Consider the following 21,099-nt stretch of genomic DNA (forward strand, 5'->3'; position numbering starts at 1 on the left):
GTGACATTTGGGTAAATAGGAGATAAGGAGGGACAGAGATTTAGGGAGAAACTGCTAAAGCACGGGTTCAGGATGACTGTTGGCATGGCAATAGATTTGACTGAAGCAGGGAGGTTACTTCCATTGGCAGATGAAACTAGAGGTAGGGTATATAGCTGCAAAATAAGGGAAAGCAGATTTAGGACTGAGTTGAGGACAACTTCTTCACCCAAAGCTGTAAAAGTCCCTGCCCAGTGAAGCAGTTGAGACTGCCTTGTGGTTTTAAGACAAAGATAGATTTTTGAAGGAATTAAGGGTTATGTTGAGCCGGCAGGTAAGTGAAGCTGCAATGGCAAAAAGACCAGCCATTGTCTTAATGAATGACAAAGCAAGCTGAACAGGCCAATGGCCTACTCCTGCTCCTATTTCTTACCATCTTATGTTCTAACAAAAGCAGAGGGAAGATGGGGCACACTTGCGAAAAAGCAGAACAAAAGGTTCTAGGACATTTGTAGGAGAACTGATGACTTATTCTTCTAAGGTCTGACCATCACCATTGGACTACAGTCCTCTCCAATGTTATTTAAACTGGACAACAAAACTCCACTTTTATGGCTGGGAGTTCTGAACCTGGATACTTCAGAAATGCAGAGCAAGATCTTCAGCCAGGCATCGTGGGGCGATGATAAACAGTGTCTCTTTTATACAGCATCAGCTGCTATATTCTGCTAAAACATGATTCACTACATGCTGAGCAGCTTGGTATATTTAAATAGCTTTTTAGTTTGACAGTGAATGAGTGTGAGTGTGGTGGGTTGTTAATATTGCAGGATGGGTAGGGTGGCAGATTGCTGGGAGGGTAGACGGTGGGTTAGAGGGGTTACTTCAGGGCGAAGTCAAGGGTTTGAGGGCTGTGTTTTGGTGTGTTGAGGTGATAGGGTCAGAGGATGAAATGGAATGTTGTGGGTGGGGGTTGGTGGAATCAAAAGGTCAGGAGGGGAATTGGAGGGGCAGGATTTTTGGGTCACTAGGGCAAATCTAAGTGGTAGTGTCTTAACTATATAGTTAACCAAGAGTTAGACATGGTTTTAATTTGACTAACATCTCCTGAGCAACTAGCGAGGTAATTAAGTCAGTTCTCTTCCAGGCCTCTGACTCACATTTGTGCAGAGCCCAAAGAAGTTGAGGAATTTCCCAGTGTCAGTTTAAAACATTTAGGAAGTTCCTGCTATATCAGTATGTCAAGATTTTTAAGATGGCCCTGTATTTATCATTTGAGGTATATTGTGCCTCCAACTATCTGTAGACCAGGAGGTCAAGGCCATAAAGGGATTTAAAGGCTTTGAGATTAGAGATTTTGGGGGCTTTTTAGCCAACGTAGATTCACTATAAAAGGCAATTGGATTTAACACCGAAGCTTGGGATGAATTGGAAGAGGTGATGATAAGTTTACTTACAAAATATTACACAGTACCTGTTTAACTTAGTGGCTATTCTTGAGATTTATCATCTCAATCTTGCTCCTGCAACATTTTACTCAGATCGATACCTTTTGCCTTTACTAATGGTATAGAAGACCACTTCATATCATATGTATCAATGTGAATTTTATTTGGTCTTCTGATCAACCCGTCTCATGTCCATGTATCACTAGGTTCATCCTTGCACGATAGCAGATATTATCATTTCTGCAAAAGTCAATGTGCAGCAGGAAATCAACTGAGATTAACCAAGCTGAATGAAAGATCATGGATTTCCAATCAGGTTATTCATGTAGAAAGGGAGAGTCAAAGACCACTGTAGCAAAGATGCTCTGAGAAATGCATAAGAGGGGAAACTTGTTTTAGTTAACAAACTCCAATTAGGAAATGTCTGAAATTATTTGCTTTTTAAACTTAGACTTGAAATAGTGAGAAAAAAGATAGTTTATGAAAAGAATCCCCACCTGCAGTATTTGTTTACTCTGAATGGGAGGAATATTTAATTACTTTGGTATGCACAAATGGAAATAAATTGATCACCTAATAGGCATCTCCTGAAATCAAATAGCTCTCAAAATGTAATTTGTCCTCCGTAAGGTGCTGTAAGTGTTGATATCTGAAGCAAAAATAAATTTAAGAAATTAACCCACACAAAGAACTACCAGACTTTGTTTACTTTGTTACTTACCTTATGTTGAACCAGCCCTAACATCCTATCTCAATTCACTTTTGTTCTTTAATTACCAGCATGCTTGCAAGGCTTCACAGGGGACCTCATTCCCTATGTTAAGCAGTAGAAAGCATAAAAACTAGTAAATCAGGCAATACAGAATAAATATCTTCCAGTTCAACTGTAATAGTCTCTTAAGGGAAATAAGTTGACTGTGCTTGGAGTAGTATGTATTGAATAGAAACAAAATCAAAGACCATCTTCATTAATCATTAGTTTTGGCCTTGCAAGTCATCTTGAATGAAGAATATCAAGTTCTGTTCCCCTGGTAGACTTCCTCCCCAAAAGCTCAATAGAAGCATTTAAAAGCTTCATAAAAGTCAACAGCATAGGGGTACCATCAGATGGGAGCCTGAGACAAGTTCTTTGTTATGGAACAGTGCACCTCATATTTGACTCCCACTTAAATATATTCTGAAGCAGTTCTTTAGAGTAATTATTGTCTTTTAACTTGATGGCATATTTCTTACTGCTCATTTCAGTACTAAACCAATCTATTCTGTACTGTTTATTTAAACATGAACATCTTACATGCAGACAGAACCTTTAATGCTGAGTATCACGAAACAATTATGAATCAGCATCAAGAAGTAGTAAGGATAGAAAGAATGATTCAGACTGAAGATGTACGGAGGTATTTGAAGGTCCTTTTGACAAAGGGGTGGCTGATAGGGGCAAAGTGGTTGGTGTGGTAGTCGACATAGTTTAAGTGAACAAAGAAACTGTCACTGATGTTGTAAACAATTCTCTCTCCTCAGATACTGAGCCTTCTCCTTCAAATCTGCCATTACCACATTTATCCTCAAAAATATCCCTCAATTCCTCTGTTCTTATATAATTCTATCTCTAATCTCCTTTGAATATGCTGTCATATCCCAAAGTTATACCTACGTTTTCCAGGATCCAAAGTTTAAATTCCTCCAATCAGCTTTCTGACCTTGCCGCAATTGCTCTCAAAGTCACAAATGAAATCTCCTTCTTTACTTATCTCCAGCCTTTGACATGATTGGCTACACCACCCTCCTTTAATGACCTTCATTGTTAACCCACTGGATAGGTCTGCTCGTATTTGATCCCAATTTTACACAATCGGTTATATTCAGAAAATCACCTTATTTTTCTTTATTCATTGACGGAATGAGGACGTCACTTGTTATGCAGCATTTACTGCCATGCCTAATTGCCCAGAAAGCAGTTAAGAGTCAACCATATTGCTGTGGGTTTGGAGTCACATGAAGGCCAGACCAGATAAGGATGGCAGTTTCCTTCCCTAAAGGGCATTAGTGAAACAGATGGGTTTTTCCAACAATCGACAATGGATTCACTGTTATCATTAGATTCTTAATTCCAGATATTTATTGAATTGGATTCGAATTCAGGTCTCCAGAACTTTCTCTGGTTCTCTGAATTAACAGTCTGGTGATAATACCACTAGGACATTGCCTCCCTTTCCTGCAATGGCTTCTCTTCCTGGTCCCTCAGAATTACCTGTTGAATCCTTCAAAGATCTTTCCTTGACCCCTTAGCAAAATCATGCAAAATTTCAGAACTCAAGTTGCACATTGATGATACCCATCCCATTGCCAGCTATTGCTCTTCAACATCTGGCAAAATTCTGTTCCCTAGCCATTGACTCCATCCATCTTCTCAAGAACTATGTGAGGTTGAACCAAGTTGCTCACAACCCTTATAGAGCCTGAGATAAGGTTCCAATCACATATTCATACCATTTGCTAAGACTGCTTACTTCCTTAACAATGTCCAATTCTGCCCCTACCTCATCTCACCTGCAGTTGAAAGCCTTATCCATCCCTCTAAGACTTGACAATTCCAGTCCAAAATTTAGAAAATCTCCCATATTTTACCTTCTGTCAGGTTGAGGTCATCCACGCTCACACAAAACAGACCTGTGTTCAATGACCTATATTGTCCCCAGTGATTTCGCCTGAGGGGCTTTCCTGTTGAAACTGGGCCGGGTGATTTCTTTTCAAGTTCTACCTTTACCAAAAAAAACTTTACTAGTTGAAGATCCAAGAACTGCTGCATGTTTGAGCAATAACTAAATCTCCCAGAGAAATTTCTGAGGCTTCAGTATTGCCAGCTCTCTGATGAGTGTAGGAAAATCTTTAGCAACATAAGTTCTTGTTCTGTGCTATCAAAAAGAGTAAGGTCAAGATGTTATAATGTGCACCATTAAAAAGCATTAGCTGAGCAGTGTCTGGTGGCTCAATGCACTAAAATATGGTATAATGTGGTACTCATCCTTACAGAGTGAGGAGGCTTACATTATATGCAGAGTTAACCAATTTAATCCAGGTTGGTGATTGGTGAATTACAGTTGGCCACTTTACATCGGAACAAAGATGTACAGAAGTACCCAATCTTTTCTAGTGACTGAACTGAGACATTATGTCATCGGACTGGATTTTCATAAAGTAGATGAAAAATGTGAACTGGGGAAGTTCTTGACTGGACAAGGTATTTTAATAAAGGAAGCTCTGCCTGCCTTATTTCCATTCTAAAGAAGTGGGGATGAGATGGAATCCAGCCCATTGCCTGTACAGGCAGGCAGCAATAGAGCTGGGTAGATGGCAAGGACGTCTGGCTAAAGGGACCAGCTCAATTTACTACAACATCAACCCTGTTGTAAAAATGTTTGTACAGCCCTCGAACCCTTACCCTTCGCCACCTCCATGCCTCCTCCATGCACTGTCATATGTCCTATGCCCTTCCATACCACTCAATATCCCTCGTGCTTTACATATCCCTAAGCATTCTTAATGAGCCCACCTAGCAAAAAACAAAAATAGATAGCTGGCCATCTCTTATTGGTACTGTTGCTAGATTGCCTCAATATGTTTGGTTTGCTGAACACCAGGAATGTCTAATGGACTTAGCCTGTACACAATGTTGACACACCTTGCAGGGGAATGCTAGTTATATCTGTCGTTGTTTTTATTAACTTGTAATAAACTTATCTTTCTTTGGAGCATTTTTCAATGTCTTTATGTTTATTCACACATAATTGAGAGATATGAAGCTGGTTAAAAGTTCTTTGTCATTGATACTATGAATGATTGTGATTGATTTACAGCTTTAATGACAGTGCATGATGTATTTCAAACAGAATACTAAATAGCTGCCCTTTTTCAATTCCCAACTTAAGACTGAGAATCCCAGTGGTTCATGACTACTCTGAGGTGCCATAAACCATGTCTATGAAAACCACTGACCCAATATCATCAAAGTTGTGGGAAGGGGCCATAATGGAATTAGCTTGGACTTGAGTCCTCTACATGGGTTGACTACGCTATCCTTATCTTCCACTGCTAAACATTGGTGGAAATGGAATAGGGGTGAGAATCCGAGAATCAGGACCTGCACATTTTAAAAAGGCCCCTCTGCTCAACCTAACTCCAGAAAAATCTGACCATAAAGTCATTATAGCACATTATGCACACATAGAAGGCAGGATCAGAACCAAATAACCTGCCAAGACTTGCAGATAAAGCAAATACATCTCACCTGAAATCAGACAGAAAGTTCAGGGAGAAAATCTAGATATGAGCACAAACAGGCTCTCATCAGGCATATAAGTAGACATGAAATTTCCTGTAGAGATAGATTAGAACTGGGAAATCTGCTGGCACTGACTCTGTTAATCTACACTAAATAAACCAGCAAACTGCCATATTTGGGTCCTTCATAGTGTGAGGTTGTGATTATAGCCTGCACATAGCCACTCTGGTTTTGCAAAGTAAATTCCTAAAAACATCGTTCCATATATTCTGATTAGATTAAAAATTACCCACTTAATGATGACTGGCTTGGAGGTTCCTGTATAAAAAACTTTAGTTTGGTCACATTTGGAGTATTGTGTGCAGTTTTAGTCACTGCACTATAGGAAGGATGTGAAGACTTTGGGGATGGCGCAAAAGAGGTTTACCAGGATGTTAGATAACAAGGTGTGGACCTGGATGAACACAGCAGGCCAAGCATCATCATAGGAGCAGGAAGGCTGACATTTCGGGCCTAGACTCCGCTTCAGAAATGGGGGAGGAGAAGGGTGTTCTGAAATAAATAGGGAGAGAGGGAGAGGCAGATAGAAGATGGACAGAGGAGAAGATAGGTGGAGAGGAGACAGACAGGTCAAAGAGTTGGGGATGGAGCCAGTAAAGGTGAGTGCAGGTGGGGAGTCAGGGAAGAGATAGGTCAGTCCAGGGAGGATGGAGAGGTCAAGGGGGCAGAAAGAGGTTAGTAGGTAGGAGATGGGGGTGGGGCTTGAGGTGGGAGGAGGGGATGGTGGGAGGAAGGACAGTTTAGGGAGGCGGGGACAAGCTGGGCTTGTTTTGGGATGCAGTGGGGGGGGGGGGGGGGGGGGGGCGGGGAGATTTTGAAGCTTGTGAAGTCCACATTGGTACCATTGGGCTGCAGGGTTCCCAAGCAGAATATGTGGTGCTGTTCCTGCGAACTTCAGGTGGCATCGTTGTGGCACTGGAGGAGGCCCAGGATGGACATGTCGTCTGAGGAATGGGAGGGGAAGTTGAAATGGTTCGCGACTGGGAGGTGCAGTTGTTTGTTATGACTGAAGATGTGATCTAGATTAGTGAACATTTTACATCAACTAGAAATTTACTTGTTAGAAAGTGCTCAAAGCTGACCCTAAATTTGTATTAATTTAATGCTAATGCACCTGAAAATATTTGTGGAAATTATGTTTTCTAAAATCAGTTTGAGACTCCCATTTGGTGAGAGTGGTCAGCTGTCCCTTGTGCCAGCACCCTTTTATGGGTTGCAGGAAATGATAAAAACCTCCAATAACCAGAACTACAGTCATACATCAGCTAGTTTAAAGATGGTCAATGTTCATGCCATGCCTTTCAGTCAGTTATTCAGCTTGCAAATTCTTCAACTAATTTTCCGTATTATTTTAAAGGCAAGATATGAAAACTATTTATCCAAACCATTAGATATGTTGTTATGCAAGTTTCACTTGAAATCAAAACCAAGTGACTGGAACATTTCCCTATCTCTACAAATAGGAGCTTGTTGTTTTTCTTACCAATGCTGAAGTAATATGTTAAATTAATAATTTAACCCTTTGTTAATTGGTTAACTTGTCTTCACAAGTGTGCATGTACTCAAAAGTGAATCTCACCCTTGAGATACAGCAGTTATCAGTGCTAAAATGTTGGTATTTTTAATGACCAGTTTAAAATAAGGACCTGTTACTACATCACAAGGGAGGAGTTCATTTATTGAGTGAATATGTGATAAGGAAGTCTGCCCAGATAGGGTGATATCTATTGTTACAGTAACACATCCACCTACCCCATGATCTCCATCCTCAGCCCTTCCCCCCAGCCTGAGAGATCGGACTGCTGACAGGAGACTTCTTCAGTTCAATTCTCATTAACTGGCTCTCAGTACGAGATTCATATTTTGCCACACCTCCTGCTCCAACAGCTTGCACTCCTGGTTTTCCTGCTTTCATACCTTTTGACATGGGGATGCGTGTCGGTGTGGGTCGTTGTGTTGACCCCTCCTGTGCTGCCTAGAAAGACAGAGAAATAGACTCTTTACACATTCAGCCACCATTAGTTTATGAAAAAGTTTTGATTGTTTATATTGCCTTATAGAACTGAACATTTACTCTATTGACCGCACCCACCTCCCTATTTTCTGCATATAAACTAACGTTTTCCCAGCCACCATCAGTTCTGAGGAAGGGTTATCAGACCCAAAACGTTAACTCTTTTTTCTCCCCCACAGATGCTGCCAGACCTGCTGAGCTTTTCCAGCAACTTTGTTTTTGTTCCTGAACATTTACTGTAATGGTGAGCCCATTTTCTGAGATTGAGCATCCTCAGAAATAACACCTAATGTTATTGTACCAAAATGAAGATCCTCCAGTGTTCAAGACAGGATCAAATACAACCCAGTAAATATGGAACAAAGTATCAGTTCTACTGTTCCGTCTTCCAATCTTCACCTTCATTTAATATACTTTGACAAAATTAAGTGAAATAACAGATCTCACTTAACTTTGTGTGAATTGGCAATGCTACAAGAAGCTAGTAACTAGTGAATATAAATAAGCATCTTAAACAATTAATTACAGTAGTTTTAAAGAGAGGATATCTTCTGGAACCCTAGAAGATTCTGTCTCCAGTTGCATGTGATCTGATGTCACTATGACAGCTCCTTTGCCATGAGTTCAGTAGTTATTCCTAGAGTATTCTTGCATTCCTGGATGATGATTTTTAACAAATGAAATCAAGACACAACAGTTTTTTTAATTGTCTAGCCAACCTCGCAGTTGATAGCAGGCAGTTTTTTTGCCAGGTCCATTCATTAGTTTCTACTGGATTTTGGGAATGCAGAAATGGCCTTACCAGGGTAATAGCCAGAGTGAAAGAGTGTAACGGTTACATGAGGATTAAGACATTCTCTGTGGAGATCAGACCACGATTGAGAAAATTAGCAGCTAAACAAAACACATGATACAGTAATGAAGTTTAGTCAATCAGATTTATATGTTAGGGAGGAGCAATGATCAAAAATAAATTGTATATGCAGAGTCCTGTTTCAACTGCCTAGTTATTAAATATTAGCTGTAGATCAAAAAGTATGAGGCACTATTTAAGTATAGCATATCTTAGATGATACCTCCATTATTGTCAATAATATTGTCTTTCTAGAATTTGAATAAAAACCAATAGTCTCTTAACAGTTTAAATTTCAAACTTTCTATACCATTTCAACATGATGTACATGTTTTATAAGATTTATATACATTAAGCCCATTTCATTCTCTTTATCACAATCCATCAGACTACATAATGAAAAATAAACCCTTGAATTCAATGATAACCCCCACCAACGCCGTTTTCAAAAGATTAAAGCATTTCAAAGCATTTTTCAACTGAATTAAGTAGTTCTGAAGTGCAGTGACGGTTGCATTGCAGGAAATTACAACAACATATTAGTATACAGCAAGGCCCTACAAACAGCCTTAAATAAATGACAAGGTCATCAGTTTTGGGAATTGGATAGATAGTGCTCAGGAAACTGGGAGAACACTTTGTTTACTTTTCAAATAGTACATTTAATTCCATCAGAAAGTGTAAATGTGACCTCAGTTTAAAGTCTTATCTAAAATACAGCACCTCCTGCAGTGTATCATTCCCTCAATATAGCGTTGAAAGTATCAGTGTGGATATATGCTAAAGGTTTTAGAATAGTATTGACCGTCTAACACAATGGTGAGTTTACTACCGATGAGCCAAATCAGGCAACTACAATAAATGAAGACTGGTGAGTGGGGGGAATGATGGTTGCTGACAGGAAAAGAACAAACCTATATTGTTGCCACATATATATTTTATATTAGATTTTTCAGTGAGTTTATATCAGTGGGTCTTTCGCAAATTCTAATGATCTTCTCTTCAGATAATCTCTCCTCATTCCCTCAAGCATCAAAAATGCTTATATCTTAAAGCTCAGCTTGATCAATGTTATAAAAAACAATTCAACAATATTACCACTTTAAGCTCAATCAGTTTCTAATATTTGTTGGTCCTTTGCTAATCTAATGTCATTTCGAAACAGGCACGGTATAGAACACAATGTTTACCCATTTATCCTGCAGAACTAATTGATGGTTAAATGTTGTCTATGGAACTCGTTAGAAACCCCTCCTTGCTACTGCCAGTCTGCATTTAAGCATGCAGATAAATCAAAATCATTGCATTTATTTTATGAAAAGAACAAGCAAGATCACATAATAAAGAATGTGCAAAAAGCAAGAACAGCTGCTAGAAAAAAATCCAATGGCGAACAACAGATGATGTATGAAATCAGTAAAATCTATTAAAATGCAAATCACAACCAATCAAATTGCTGTAAATATTTTTCTGAAAATACTTTGACTCTGTTTGGTCTTCAACAGATAACTAAGAACTTGTATGGAGAATAAAATTTATAACATAAAGACCAGAAAATAGACTTTAAGATTACAAAGTGTTATCTGTATCTTAAGTGCCACGAACATTTTTCATTAGAAATCTTGAATACCATAAGGAAAAAGGTTATGGAGATTCCCCAGTGATTAGTCTGTCAGCTCAAAGTCCAACAATGAAGCATTATGTGGCAGTGTATACATGGCCTGTGGAGAAGTCACTGAGCATGTATTTCAGGATGACTCCCCTCTGGCTAAACTGAACATCTGTATTTTTTGGTTATTGGTGGTGGGACTGGTCATTTTGAGAGCAAACCAGGTTGTATCCTTCATCCCACTGTTGCTCATTTATAAATCAAAATTTACTGCAACAATTATCCCCAAGGAACTATTTCAAACAGCAAAACTTTTGTTTTTCTTTACATAAATACTAAAACAAGGCAACATGTGAACTCTTCAACATTCTCAAAAAGAAACTCTATTCTGAGGCAACTGTTTCTTTAGGAAATATGAAATAAAACATGTAACAAATTAAATTTTACAATTAAAATTTTCAGCAGTTTCAAAAATGATTACAATGCCGTACATTTCTTTATATGTAAGCATTGAACTTGAAAGCAACTCAAGCACCTCTGAGTTGTTAATTTACGTTGAAGGCACATTTCATTCCTCCCTGCCCCAGAAGAAAAGTTGATTGCAATAAGAATAATTGCTGTAATTAATCTGAAAGCCATCTGTGAGAACACTTAAAGAGACTACAGCAACATCAATCTTTAGACAATGTTGTGCTATAAAATTATGTTCACCAGGAATTAAATTGAATACAGAGCCTTCAGATTAGGAATTCACACACTAACTCCACCCTTTTGTCTGTCCAACTGTTCTTCTCTCTCTCTTTGAGCTCTATCCGTACCTGTTGTTTACTCCTTATCTGCATCCCCCCGCCACCCAACAATCCTCTACATAAAATGCAGTGTTTTCCTAGCTACCCTCAGTTCTGAAGGATGGTCATTGGACATGAAACATTGGCTCTGATTTCTCTCCATGGCTGCTGCCAGACCTGCTGAGCTTTTCCAACAGAAATTTTTGTTCTTCTTTTTCTTTGTTCCCCTTCATTCAAGAGACTCCCTACAACTTATTCTTTTGACCAAACCTTGAGTCAACTATCCTAAGATCTCATGTTCAGCATCAAATCTTATAGTAATTTACTTTATTAGTTATGGGTGCTATATTAAAGGGACCATATCAAAAAGAAAGTTGTTCTTGTTGAGTCCCAAATGCAAGAGATTTTCATTCCATCAGTCTAGGCTTACTTTGAACCCATGTCCAGAGAAGAACAAACATTTGTTGCTCATTGCCCCTTACCATATCCAGAGAGAATTTTAAGGTTTAAGTTAGAAACAGATCTCCGTGGATTCAGTTTTATATGCGCTAGGACAAAATTTTGCAGTGCCAGTGAAGTTCACAGTGAAAAACCAATGAAAATCCATCCAGAAAACAAATGAGAGAACAGTTCAGCATCTGACTCCATAATTGCAGAAGGAGGTTGTACTGCCTGTAGGCTAAAAAGGAAGTGGCAAATGGGCACTCAACCCATTTGAAAGCATTCCAGAAAGGCTGAAAGAAGATGGAAACAAAGTTGGAAATGCTGTTTCAACACTATATGCATGTTGGCTGCACTAAAAAACTCTTTCAGTATTGTTGTTCCCTGTTGACTACCATGTGAAGACAATTCTCCTCATCTCCGCCCTAAGTTGTCTTTAATTTTCAAACAGTACTCCCTTGTTCTGGATTCACTCACTAGGAGAAACATCCTTTTCATGTCCACCTTGTGAAAACTATTCAGAATCCAATACAGGATCAATCAGGTCACCCATCATTCTTCTATTCTCCTGTGGAAATAATCTCAGTCTGTTCAACCTGTCTTCAAGGGACAACCCAATTATTAAACCAATCAATCAAGTAAACTTCTCAATCCCCTCCAACACATTTACATCCTTCCTTAAATAGGAGACAAAACTGCAAACAGTTGTAGAGATGTGGGTCACCGATGCTTTGCAAAACTAAAGCATAACATCCTTATTTGGGTATTTGATACAGTGTGGTCAGGAGGTTCTTTATAATTTTTACCTCCAAAGCTTGAAATACTAAGTACTCAAAATATTCTGTTCATTGCTTAGTGCATGTTCTGAGTTGAGAAAGAAAACAGTTGAAATGAGTTAAAAACTAGATAGTTAAAGTTACTTATATTAATTGTGAGATAATGACAGAGCAGTTAGTATGTTTTGGCTGCAGGTTGTAGAGTTTGTGGACATTGAGGCTGTCCCAACTGACCACATCTGCAGGAGATAGCTGCATATTGAACCACTCCAGCTCAGAGAGATTGAGCTTTACTATGGGCCACAGACACTCAGGAGGTGAGTTGCTCACCACAGTATTCCTAGCCTCTGATCTGCTCTTGTAGTCACTGCATTAATGTGGTGAGTCCAGTTGAGTTTCTGATCAATGATAATTCCCACAAGTTGTTAGTGGCGGATTCAGTAATGGTAATGTCATTGAATGTCAAGGGGCAGTGGGTAAATTGTCTCTTTCTGATGATGGTCATAGCCTGGCATTTGTGTGGCACAAATGTTACTTGCCACTTGTCAGCCCAAGCTTGAATATTGTCCAGATCTTTTTGCATTTGGACTCAGATTGCTTCAGTGTCTGAGGTGTCACATGTGGTGCTTCACATTGTTCGCTGATGATTGCACATCGCCACCTCTGACATTATGATGGAAGGGAGGTCATTGATGAAGCAGCTGAAGATAGTTGGGGCTAGGACATTACCCGGATGAACTCCTGCAGAAATGTCCTGGAACTGAGATGATTGACTTTAACAACCACATCCATCTTCCTATGTGTCAGGTATGACTCTAAACACTGGAGAGTTTTCCCCCTGATATCCATTGATTCCAGCTAAGGTTCCATGACACTATACTCAGTCGAATGCAGCCCTGATGTCAAGGGCTGCCACTCTCATTTCACCTCTGGAATTCAGCTGTTTTGTCCATATTTGAACCAAGGCTATAATGAAGTCAGAAGCTGAGTGGCCCTGGTGGAACGCAAACTGGGCGTCAGTGAGTAAGTTATTGCTGAGCAGGTGCTACTTGATAGCACTGTTGATGACGCCTTCCATCAATTTACTGGTGGTCGAGAGCAGACTGATGGGGCGGTAATTGGCTGCATTGGATTTGTCCTATTTTTATGTACAAGACATGCTTAGGCAGTTTTCTGCACAATTGGGTAGATGCTAGTGTTGTAACTGTACTGGAACAGCTTGACTAGGGGAGCAGCAAGTTCTGGAGTACAAGTCTTCGGACAATTGCTGGAATGTTGTCAGGGCCCATAGCCTTTGCAGTATCTAGTTGAGTTGCTAAATCTGTTTGAAGTCTGTCCCATTTAACACAGTGATAGTGCCACATAACATGATGGAGGTTATTTTCAATATGAAGGCAGGACTTTGTCTCCACAAGGACTGTGCAGTGGTCACTCTTATCAATACTGTCACAGACAGTTACATCTGCAGCTGGCAGATTGCTAAGGATGAGGACAAGTATATTTTTGCGTCTTGTTTCCCTCACCACCTGTCGGAGACCCAGTCCAGCAACTATGTCTTTTAGGACCCAACCAGCTTGATCAGTAGTGCTGCTGCCAAGCCACTCTTGGTGGTGGACAAGCAAATCCCATGCCCAGAGTACATTTTGTGCCCTTGCCATCCTCAGTGTTTCCTCCAAGTGTTGTTCAACACAGAGGAGTACTGATTCATCAGCTGAGGGAGATTAGTACAAGGTAATCAACAGGAGGCTTCTTTGCCCATGTTTGGCCTGAAGCTATGAGACTTCATGAGGTCTGGAGTCAATGTTGAGGACTCCCAGAGCAACTCCCTCCCGACTGTATACCATTGTGCCATCACCTTTGCTGGGTCTGTCCTGCTGGTGAGATATAATGTATCCGGGGATGATGATGGTGTGTCTATTACATTGTCTGTAAGATATGCTCCTGTGAGTATAACTATAGGCTGTTGCTTGGCTAGCCTGTGAGACAGCTCTCCCAATTTTGGCACTAACCCCCAGATGTTAGTGAGGAGAACTTTGCATGGTCGACAGGGTTGTTTCTGCTATTGTCTTTTCCGGTGCCTAGTTCGATGCCTGGTGATCCACCCAGTTTCAAGTTCTAAGCATCACAAATTAGGAAGGAAATAATGTCCTTTGAGGGAATACTGCTTAAATTTCCTAAAATGATACTGGAATACCAAAGGTTGAACTACAAAGAATTTGAAAAAACTTAGACTGCCTACCGTGAAATTTGGAAACCTAAACAGTGAGTTGATTGATGTTTTCAAAAATTAAGGGACACATGTAGGGGAGATATAATAACTAATTTTGCTAGCCGGAGTGCATAGGACAAGGGCATAGTCTAACAACCTTTTTCTAACTAATGCCTAGTGCAAATGGGAAGTTAGTGAAATGTAAGCAGAACAAGTAGGGTAAATGTTTAAGTAGGGCCAGAACACCCAGAATGAAATCAGGAAAATTTTTCTCTATACAGCAAGGTGGCACAAATTTGGACTTGCAGAACTCTTCCAGAAACAGTAAATTATGATAAATCAGTTGTTAATTCTGAAACTAATATTTATGAAATTTTGCTATGTAAAAGGTATTCTGGGATCTGGGTAAAACTGGAATCAAATTTCAGACCAGCTTTGAGCTCATTGAATGAGGGTATAAATGGCCTACTGCTGAACGTATTTTCCCGATAGGCTTTTCTGACTGTTGTCTTCACTGCTGTTGTCACAAAGGCTCTTGATAATTGTCAAGAATGGCAATAATAAAAAAAACATAAGCTTCATACTTGCTCCCAATAATCTTATGGTAGTGCTTCTTACAACAGACAGATTTACATGTCAGAACTTTAGGATGTTCCAAGTTGCTTCACAATTAATGTTGTATTTTTGGATGTTAAATCTGTCTTGTGATAAGCAGCATGAGATAATGACAGGACAATCCTATTTTAGTGGTGGCAGAAAAGGGATAACACCCTTGCTTTTCTTTGGGTAGATAAATTTGGGCTGTTTTAATGAGTCATCTAAAGCTGGTTTTTCTGATAGTGCAACACTCCGTCCGTACCACAGCAGAGCATCAGCCTGGTTTGTGTGCTCAAATTTTAGGCCTGCATCTCAACGATGAAATTGTTACCATTGAGTCAAACCTAAAATCACTTACCATACATTGAACTGCAAACCTTGACACCTTGAAACTTGATCACAAGTTTGTGATGTGCAGGGAGAAAAATGCCTTGACATCTAAATATCATTGGAACTTCATTGTCCTATTAAAATGAAGCTTCTAACAACATTAGACAAACATGGAGTGGCATGATAGCTGACTGGTTAGCACTGCTGCTTCACAGCACCAGGAACCTGGGTTCAATTCCAGCCTCGCTGATTGTCTGTGTGGAGTTCGTACATTCTGACCATGTGGGTTTTCTCCAGGTGCTCTTGTTTTCTCCCACAGTCCAAAGATGTGCAGGTTAGGTAGATTGGCCATGCTAAATTGCCCATAGTGTGCAGGCTGGGTGAATCAGTCATGGGAAATGCAGTGTTATGGTTCAGTGTGGACTTGATGGGCCAAATGTCCCGTTGCCACACTGTATGGATTCTATTATATGACAGTTTACTGCTATAAGTTGATATATTTGATACATAAAAAGTGGTCGAAATCAATTCTCCAACACATTTTACCTGACAAGTTACACTCATTTAACTATTGCTTGAAAATTATGTATGACCCATTGGAATGCCAATTCTTGTATGGTGAAGGTATTAACAATGCATGACAACTCAAAACAAGTTAACAAATTAGAACATGTAATATCTAAAACAAAATTCTGGTAGTTGAGTTACAGAAATTGGGATGATTTTACAGCAAATATGATCACATTGATCTAAAACTGTCTATGCATTCCAAGTACGTTAACCCTTTTAAAAGCAGATTGTACAGAAACTACATTTGAGTAGGATTTCAATCAAAACAATATTTTTACTAGTAATATTGTGTAGTCATATCAAAATTGCTCCTTATGATTATGTAATTTTAAAAGATGCAATGTGTGCATTACTAGCTGACTTTTAAGATGGCTAAATTGTAGGATTAAAACAAAAAGCACTAGAGAAACTCAAAAGATCTGGCAGCATCTGAACAGCGAGAAATACAGCTCAGTTTTCAGGTCAAAAATTACTCTTCTTTGGAACTGGACAGAGATGAAAATGTAACAGATTTCATTCTATTTACATTGGTGAGAGTTGGCAAGTGGAACAGAAGTTAGAGTAGAGGAAAATTACAGATTAAAGTTATGGTGGAGAAAATACACACAAAGAGTGGTAATGGTTGTGGAGAAAATACAAAGCACATATCTTCGTCGGAGGCTCACTGATGATGTTACCTAGAATGGTGACGAAACGTCTGAAAAATAAGCTTCCAGCTCAGCGAGCAAACTCACATCCATATCTAGAGTAAATATTAACTGCAGAACAAAGGGAAGCTAGTGGGCCCTTTTATTTTAAACATGTACCTCAATGCTCATTCAACACATAGACAATTTTCAAGGGCTTCCTCTTTGTCTGATGGAGACCATCTCCTCAAAGAGTTTCCCATTCATTTCCATTTTGAAGGTCTTCCTGAATCTACAGGCTTGCAGAGTATCACTGCAATTCTGACAGCAAAGCTGCAAATACACTAACTACTGTTTCTCCCTCATTATCACTGCTGTGGCGTTTGTGAGCATTTGTTTGGAGCAACATTATTAACTGTGGTTCTACCAAGTTAATTGTGTGCACCAGCTCATTCAAATCTTCAGGGGGTGAAAAACACAGCTTTAGTTAGAAATTGAATTTTTAAACCACTATAGCAGTGATATTTTTGTGCTTTGAAACAGAGAATTGTCTCTGTCCATTCTTTGGTTAATTTGTGAATGCAATACAATTTACTGTAAAAACAAACAAAAAAATGGGTAACCATAACCAAATGAAGGTCATTGAAGATGACAAGGCACTTGAAGGTAAAATATGATGCAAATCGATACCGCCACATTCCGAATAAAGGACAAAAAAAATGAAATCTTGACTCACCATTGACTGGGTAGTTCTTGTGGATGTGGTACTGGCTGGAGTTATAGTGATGCTGCTGGTCATTTTGTTGGGTGAGTTTTTAGGACCAGTGCAGTTACGAGGGGAGCGTAGAACAGTTCCCATTGTCACCTCCTTGTTCTCGCCGCCACCAGCGACAGACAGAGGCCGAACAGTAATCAGAGAGCTGGTGTCTTCAGTGTAGCTGCTGCCAGGCCTTTTAAACTGACTGCCCAGGTGGATGTGAATCTTGTTGTCCTCGGTCGTTATGATGTTTGCGTTTGGGCTGTATCTTCGAGTCGGTGATGGCGCCAGCTGTTTCTCCGGGGACACTTTGAAAACTGCCCGTCCTGTGCCTGGTTCCTGGCCTTGATCTGGAGGGGCTGAAGACTCGGGAGCTGCCGAGGTGGAAACTGTCATGATCTGAATGGGGGAGGCTGCTCTGTCCGGACAAGCGGACGTGTCCAGAAAGGTAGCCTTGTCTCTCGCTGGAGGGGAGGTGGCCCTGGAGAATGTGGTGATGGTAACGGGAGACGCTGCTCTCTCCGTGGAGAAGGAGCTGTCTGAGGCTTTGCCTTTGGACGAGGCGACAGTGGGGGCGGGCAGGATGGTGATGCGTGGCTTCTGTTGGCCTAGGGTGGGGATGACTGTAGTGCTGGAGAAAAAGTCCTCGGCCGATGGGCTGGTGATTTCCAGAGTGGCTGTGCTGTTGCCGTGGTCAGGGGTCACCCGAATGTGCAGTGGCTGGCCCTGCCTCTGCGCCACGATCACCTCCCTGGGGCTTGCACTCGCCTGGGTGGCTCTCTCGAGGCCATTCTCCTTCTTCTTCATCCAGGGTATCCAGGATCTCCTCAGATTTAACTCGTTGGCGGCCGGCGGGTAGCGCTCCAGCACTGAGGGCCGCTCCATGGGCTTCTTCTGTCTCAGGTTGCTCATCAGGTGGTTCTCTTCTTGGACGGACTTTCGGATAAAAACCGCGGCATTGTCTTCTTCCCCTAGCCCGTTGGATGGACTCTCGGTCTGGACGGCAGTGGATGTGACCGGGACATCGACCATCCTTCGGCCATTGAGGCACGGCCTCATGGCCCGGCTGTAGCGTTTGGAAAACTCCAGCTCCTTCGCCAAGCTGACCACCTCCTGGCTCATGTCCTTATTTTTGCTTTCCTCTTGTTGGAACTTCTTCCGGAGGATGGAGTAATCGGCCTGCAGTTGGGAGAGCTGGTCCTCCTTGTTCATCAGCTCATGAATCTTCTCCTTGAGTGCTTGAACCTCTGCCTCCTCAAGTCGAAGTCGATTGCGGGCCTCGGCCTCCTGGCTCAGGGCTTCTCCTTTCTCTGTAAGCTTGCCCCTGGTCATCTGCTTTTTCATTTCTTCTAGCTGCTGGGTCAAGAGATTTGCTTTGTCCTGCTCGGTCTTGAATTTCTGCTCAAGCTGATCGTACTCATCCTCAGTCTTCATCAGGTCACCTTCCACCACCTCCAACTGCTTCAATCGAGATTTCAACCGCTCGATTTCCAGCGTTAGTTCTTTTATTCTGTTGTTGTCAAGTCCAGTGTCTTCCAGAAGTCTGTCCATCTCTTTCTTGGTCTTATTTTGGAGGGTGTCAGTTTCAGCCTCTTCCACACGGTCAAGCCGCTTCTTCAACAGGCCAACTCGAAAACTTAGCTCATTAGATTTTTGTTCTTCATCATGGAGCTTTACCTTCAAATCATTTCTTTCATTGAACAGGGTAGACACTTTCTCCTCCATCTCGGATTTCAATTTGAGAAGCTTCTTGCTTTCTTCGATCAGTTTTTCTGTTACCTCTGTTGTTTTATTTTGTTCCTGCATCAACTTGCTATTAAGGTCATTCACTTTCTGTTCTTCCTGATGCAACTTTTCTGCCACACTTCTCCTCTCGTCTACTAACATCACAGTAAAAGACTTTAGCTTTGTCAAATCATCTTTCAAGAGGAATTCACTTTTTCCCAGTCTGGCCTCCGATGTTTCGAGTTCTTTCACTCGGGCTTTCACTAATTCCAACTCATTGGCTAAGTCTTTGGTCAGATTCCTTTCTTTATCTAAGCTAACATGTAACTGTGAACACTCAGATTTGCTTTTGTTAAAGGCACCTTCCAACTTTTCTAGGTCAACCATTCTCTTCTGTAGTTTTTCCACTTCTAGTTTCAAGTCCTTACTGTGGAGTTCTTCCTTTTCCAATTTCTTTTTTAGTTCTCTGCCCTGATCTTCTGCCTTAGTTATCTCTTCATCTTTTCCCTCCATCTCCAGTACCCGCTTTCGCAGGTTTTCCACCTCAGCCATCAAACTGGAATTTCCACACTGTCCGTGGCTAATTTTAACCCGCAATTCCTGAAGTTCCTCCTCGGCCATCTGTAGGCTCTTGTTAGCTTCCTCCAGCTCTTCAAGTCGGCGGTTTAAACTGGATAGCTTTTGTCGTAACTGGCGGTTCTGAGATTCTTGGGTGGTTAGTTTGGCCATCATCTCATCATGTTCCTGCAAAGACTTGGCAGACTTGTGTCCAAGTTCTGCCTCAAGCCGGATAACCTTCTGACTTTCCTCCTTAGCCCTCTCATCAAGACTTCGGAATTTCTCTTCCTCCTCTTGGAGTTTCTGGCCCAGTTCCTGCAATTTCTGCGCTTGCTGGCCAAGCTGTTCAATGTGAATCTGTCGTTCATCCACTAGCATCAGTGCAAATGATTTCAACTTGCCCAACTCCTCTCGCACTTTGCTCAATCGCTTGCTGTTCTCTTTTTCCTTCCGTGCCTGGTAGGACTTTTCTTGTTCAAGCAATTTCTTCAACCTAGGGATGAGAAAGGCTGCATGAGAATGGAATTAAAAATCATCAGAAACTGAGATTAATCAAGTCTCAAGGGTCCTCTTAGTTAATTATTTTAAAAAAATACACCTTAAAGGACAGTCTTGGTTGCCTATTGCAACTGGAAAGACGAAGAGCAATTAGCAATTAGATATGTGGCAATGAGAAGCTATGATGGTTAATTTAAACTTTTGTGACAATTGGCTAATTGCTATGTTTGAACGACAACTTAAAATTTTACATCATGACAAGGGAGGGTTCTTATGGCATAGTGGCAATATCCCTAACTCTGAGCCAGAAGGACTGTGCTCAGGTCCCATCTGCCCCAGGCTGAATGTCACAATGTGTCTGAATAGGTTGATTAAAATAAATACATCACAACGATATGCAAAGGAAACCCTGTGAGAATTGAAGTTGAAGCTGTACATGAGAGAAAGGAATAGAAGGTTATGATGATATTGCATGAGGAAGGATGAAGAGGAAGCTGGCACTTGACCAGAAACACTAGTTGCATAGAAGTGACTTGTTTTAGTGCTGTATCTTTGATACACCTCTTTCGCCAAGATTTGAGACACCAAGCCTTATATATCTAAATTTCAAATATTCATTTGTTTAAGCTCCTGTAATGTGTCTTAACAACATTTTGCTATTTTAAAGACAGAATAAGATATAAGATTTTGGTGGAAAAATGAGATGATAATTCAGACTCTAGGACTGATTGAAAGATTTTAATTTTTGATCAATATCTTGGGAAGCATGTAACATGAGAAATAGATATTTTCCAGCTGAAAGTCTGAACATACAAGTCAAATGGAATTTAGTACTCACTGGCTTCTGAAGATCAATGTGACAGTTTGAGAAAGTAGTGACAAATAACTATTGCCTTTGTGACCTATAAATACCTCTACATAACTTAAGATTAAACAATTATCAAAATTAGCTCCATGCTCACCAGCTCAAAATTTTTTA

The 21,099-nt window shown here is 40.6% G+C and overlaps 1 protein-coding gene across 5 annotated transcripts in view; it reads right to left on the reverse strand.

The window, feature by feature from the left end:
• LOC125455229 (filamin-A-interacting protein 1-like) overlaps positions 1–21,099 on the reverse strand; it is a 294,768-nt gene that overhangs the window by 13,873 nt on the left and 259,796 nt on the right. For 4 of the 5 annotated variants that reach the window (XM_048536966.1, XM_048536967.2, XM_048536964.2 and 1 more), the window contains 2 exons: positions 17,319–20,115; positions 7,522–7,744 (listed from right to left, as the gene is read on the reverse strand). In XM_048536966.1, the coding sequence (XP_048392923.1) occupies positions 7,538–7,744; positions 17,319–20,115 (3,004 nt within the window). In that variant the 3' untranslated portion in view covers positions 7,522–7,537. The remainder of the gene's footprint in view (positions 1–7,521; positions 7,745–17,318; positions 20,116–21,099) is intronic. The other variant, XM_048536968.2, reaches the window with a different exon arrangement.

Source organism: Stegostoma tigrinum, chromosome 9 (genome assembly GCF_030684315.1).
Source record: "Stegostoma tigrinum isolate sSteTig4 chromosome 9, sSteTig4.hap1, whole genome shotgun sequence".
Lineage (NCBI taxonomy): Eukaryota > Metazoa > Chordata > Chondrichthyes > Orectolobiformes > Stegostomatidae > Stegostoma > Stegostoma tigrinum.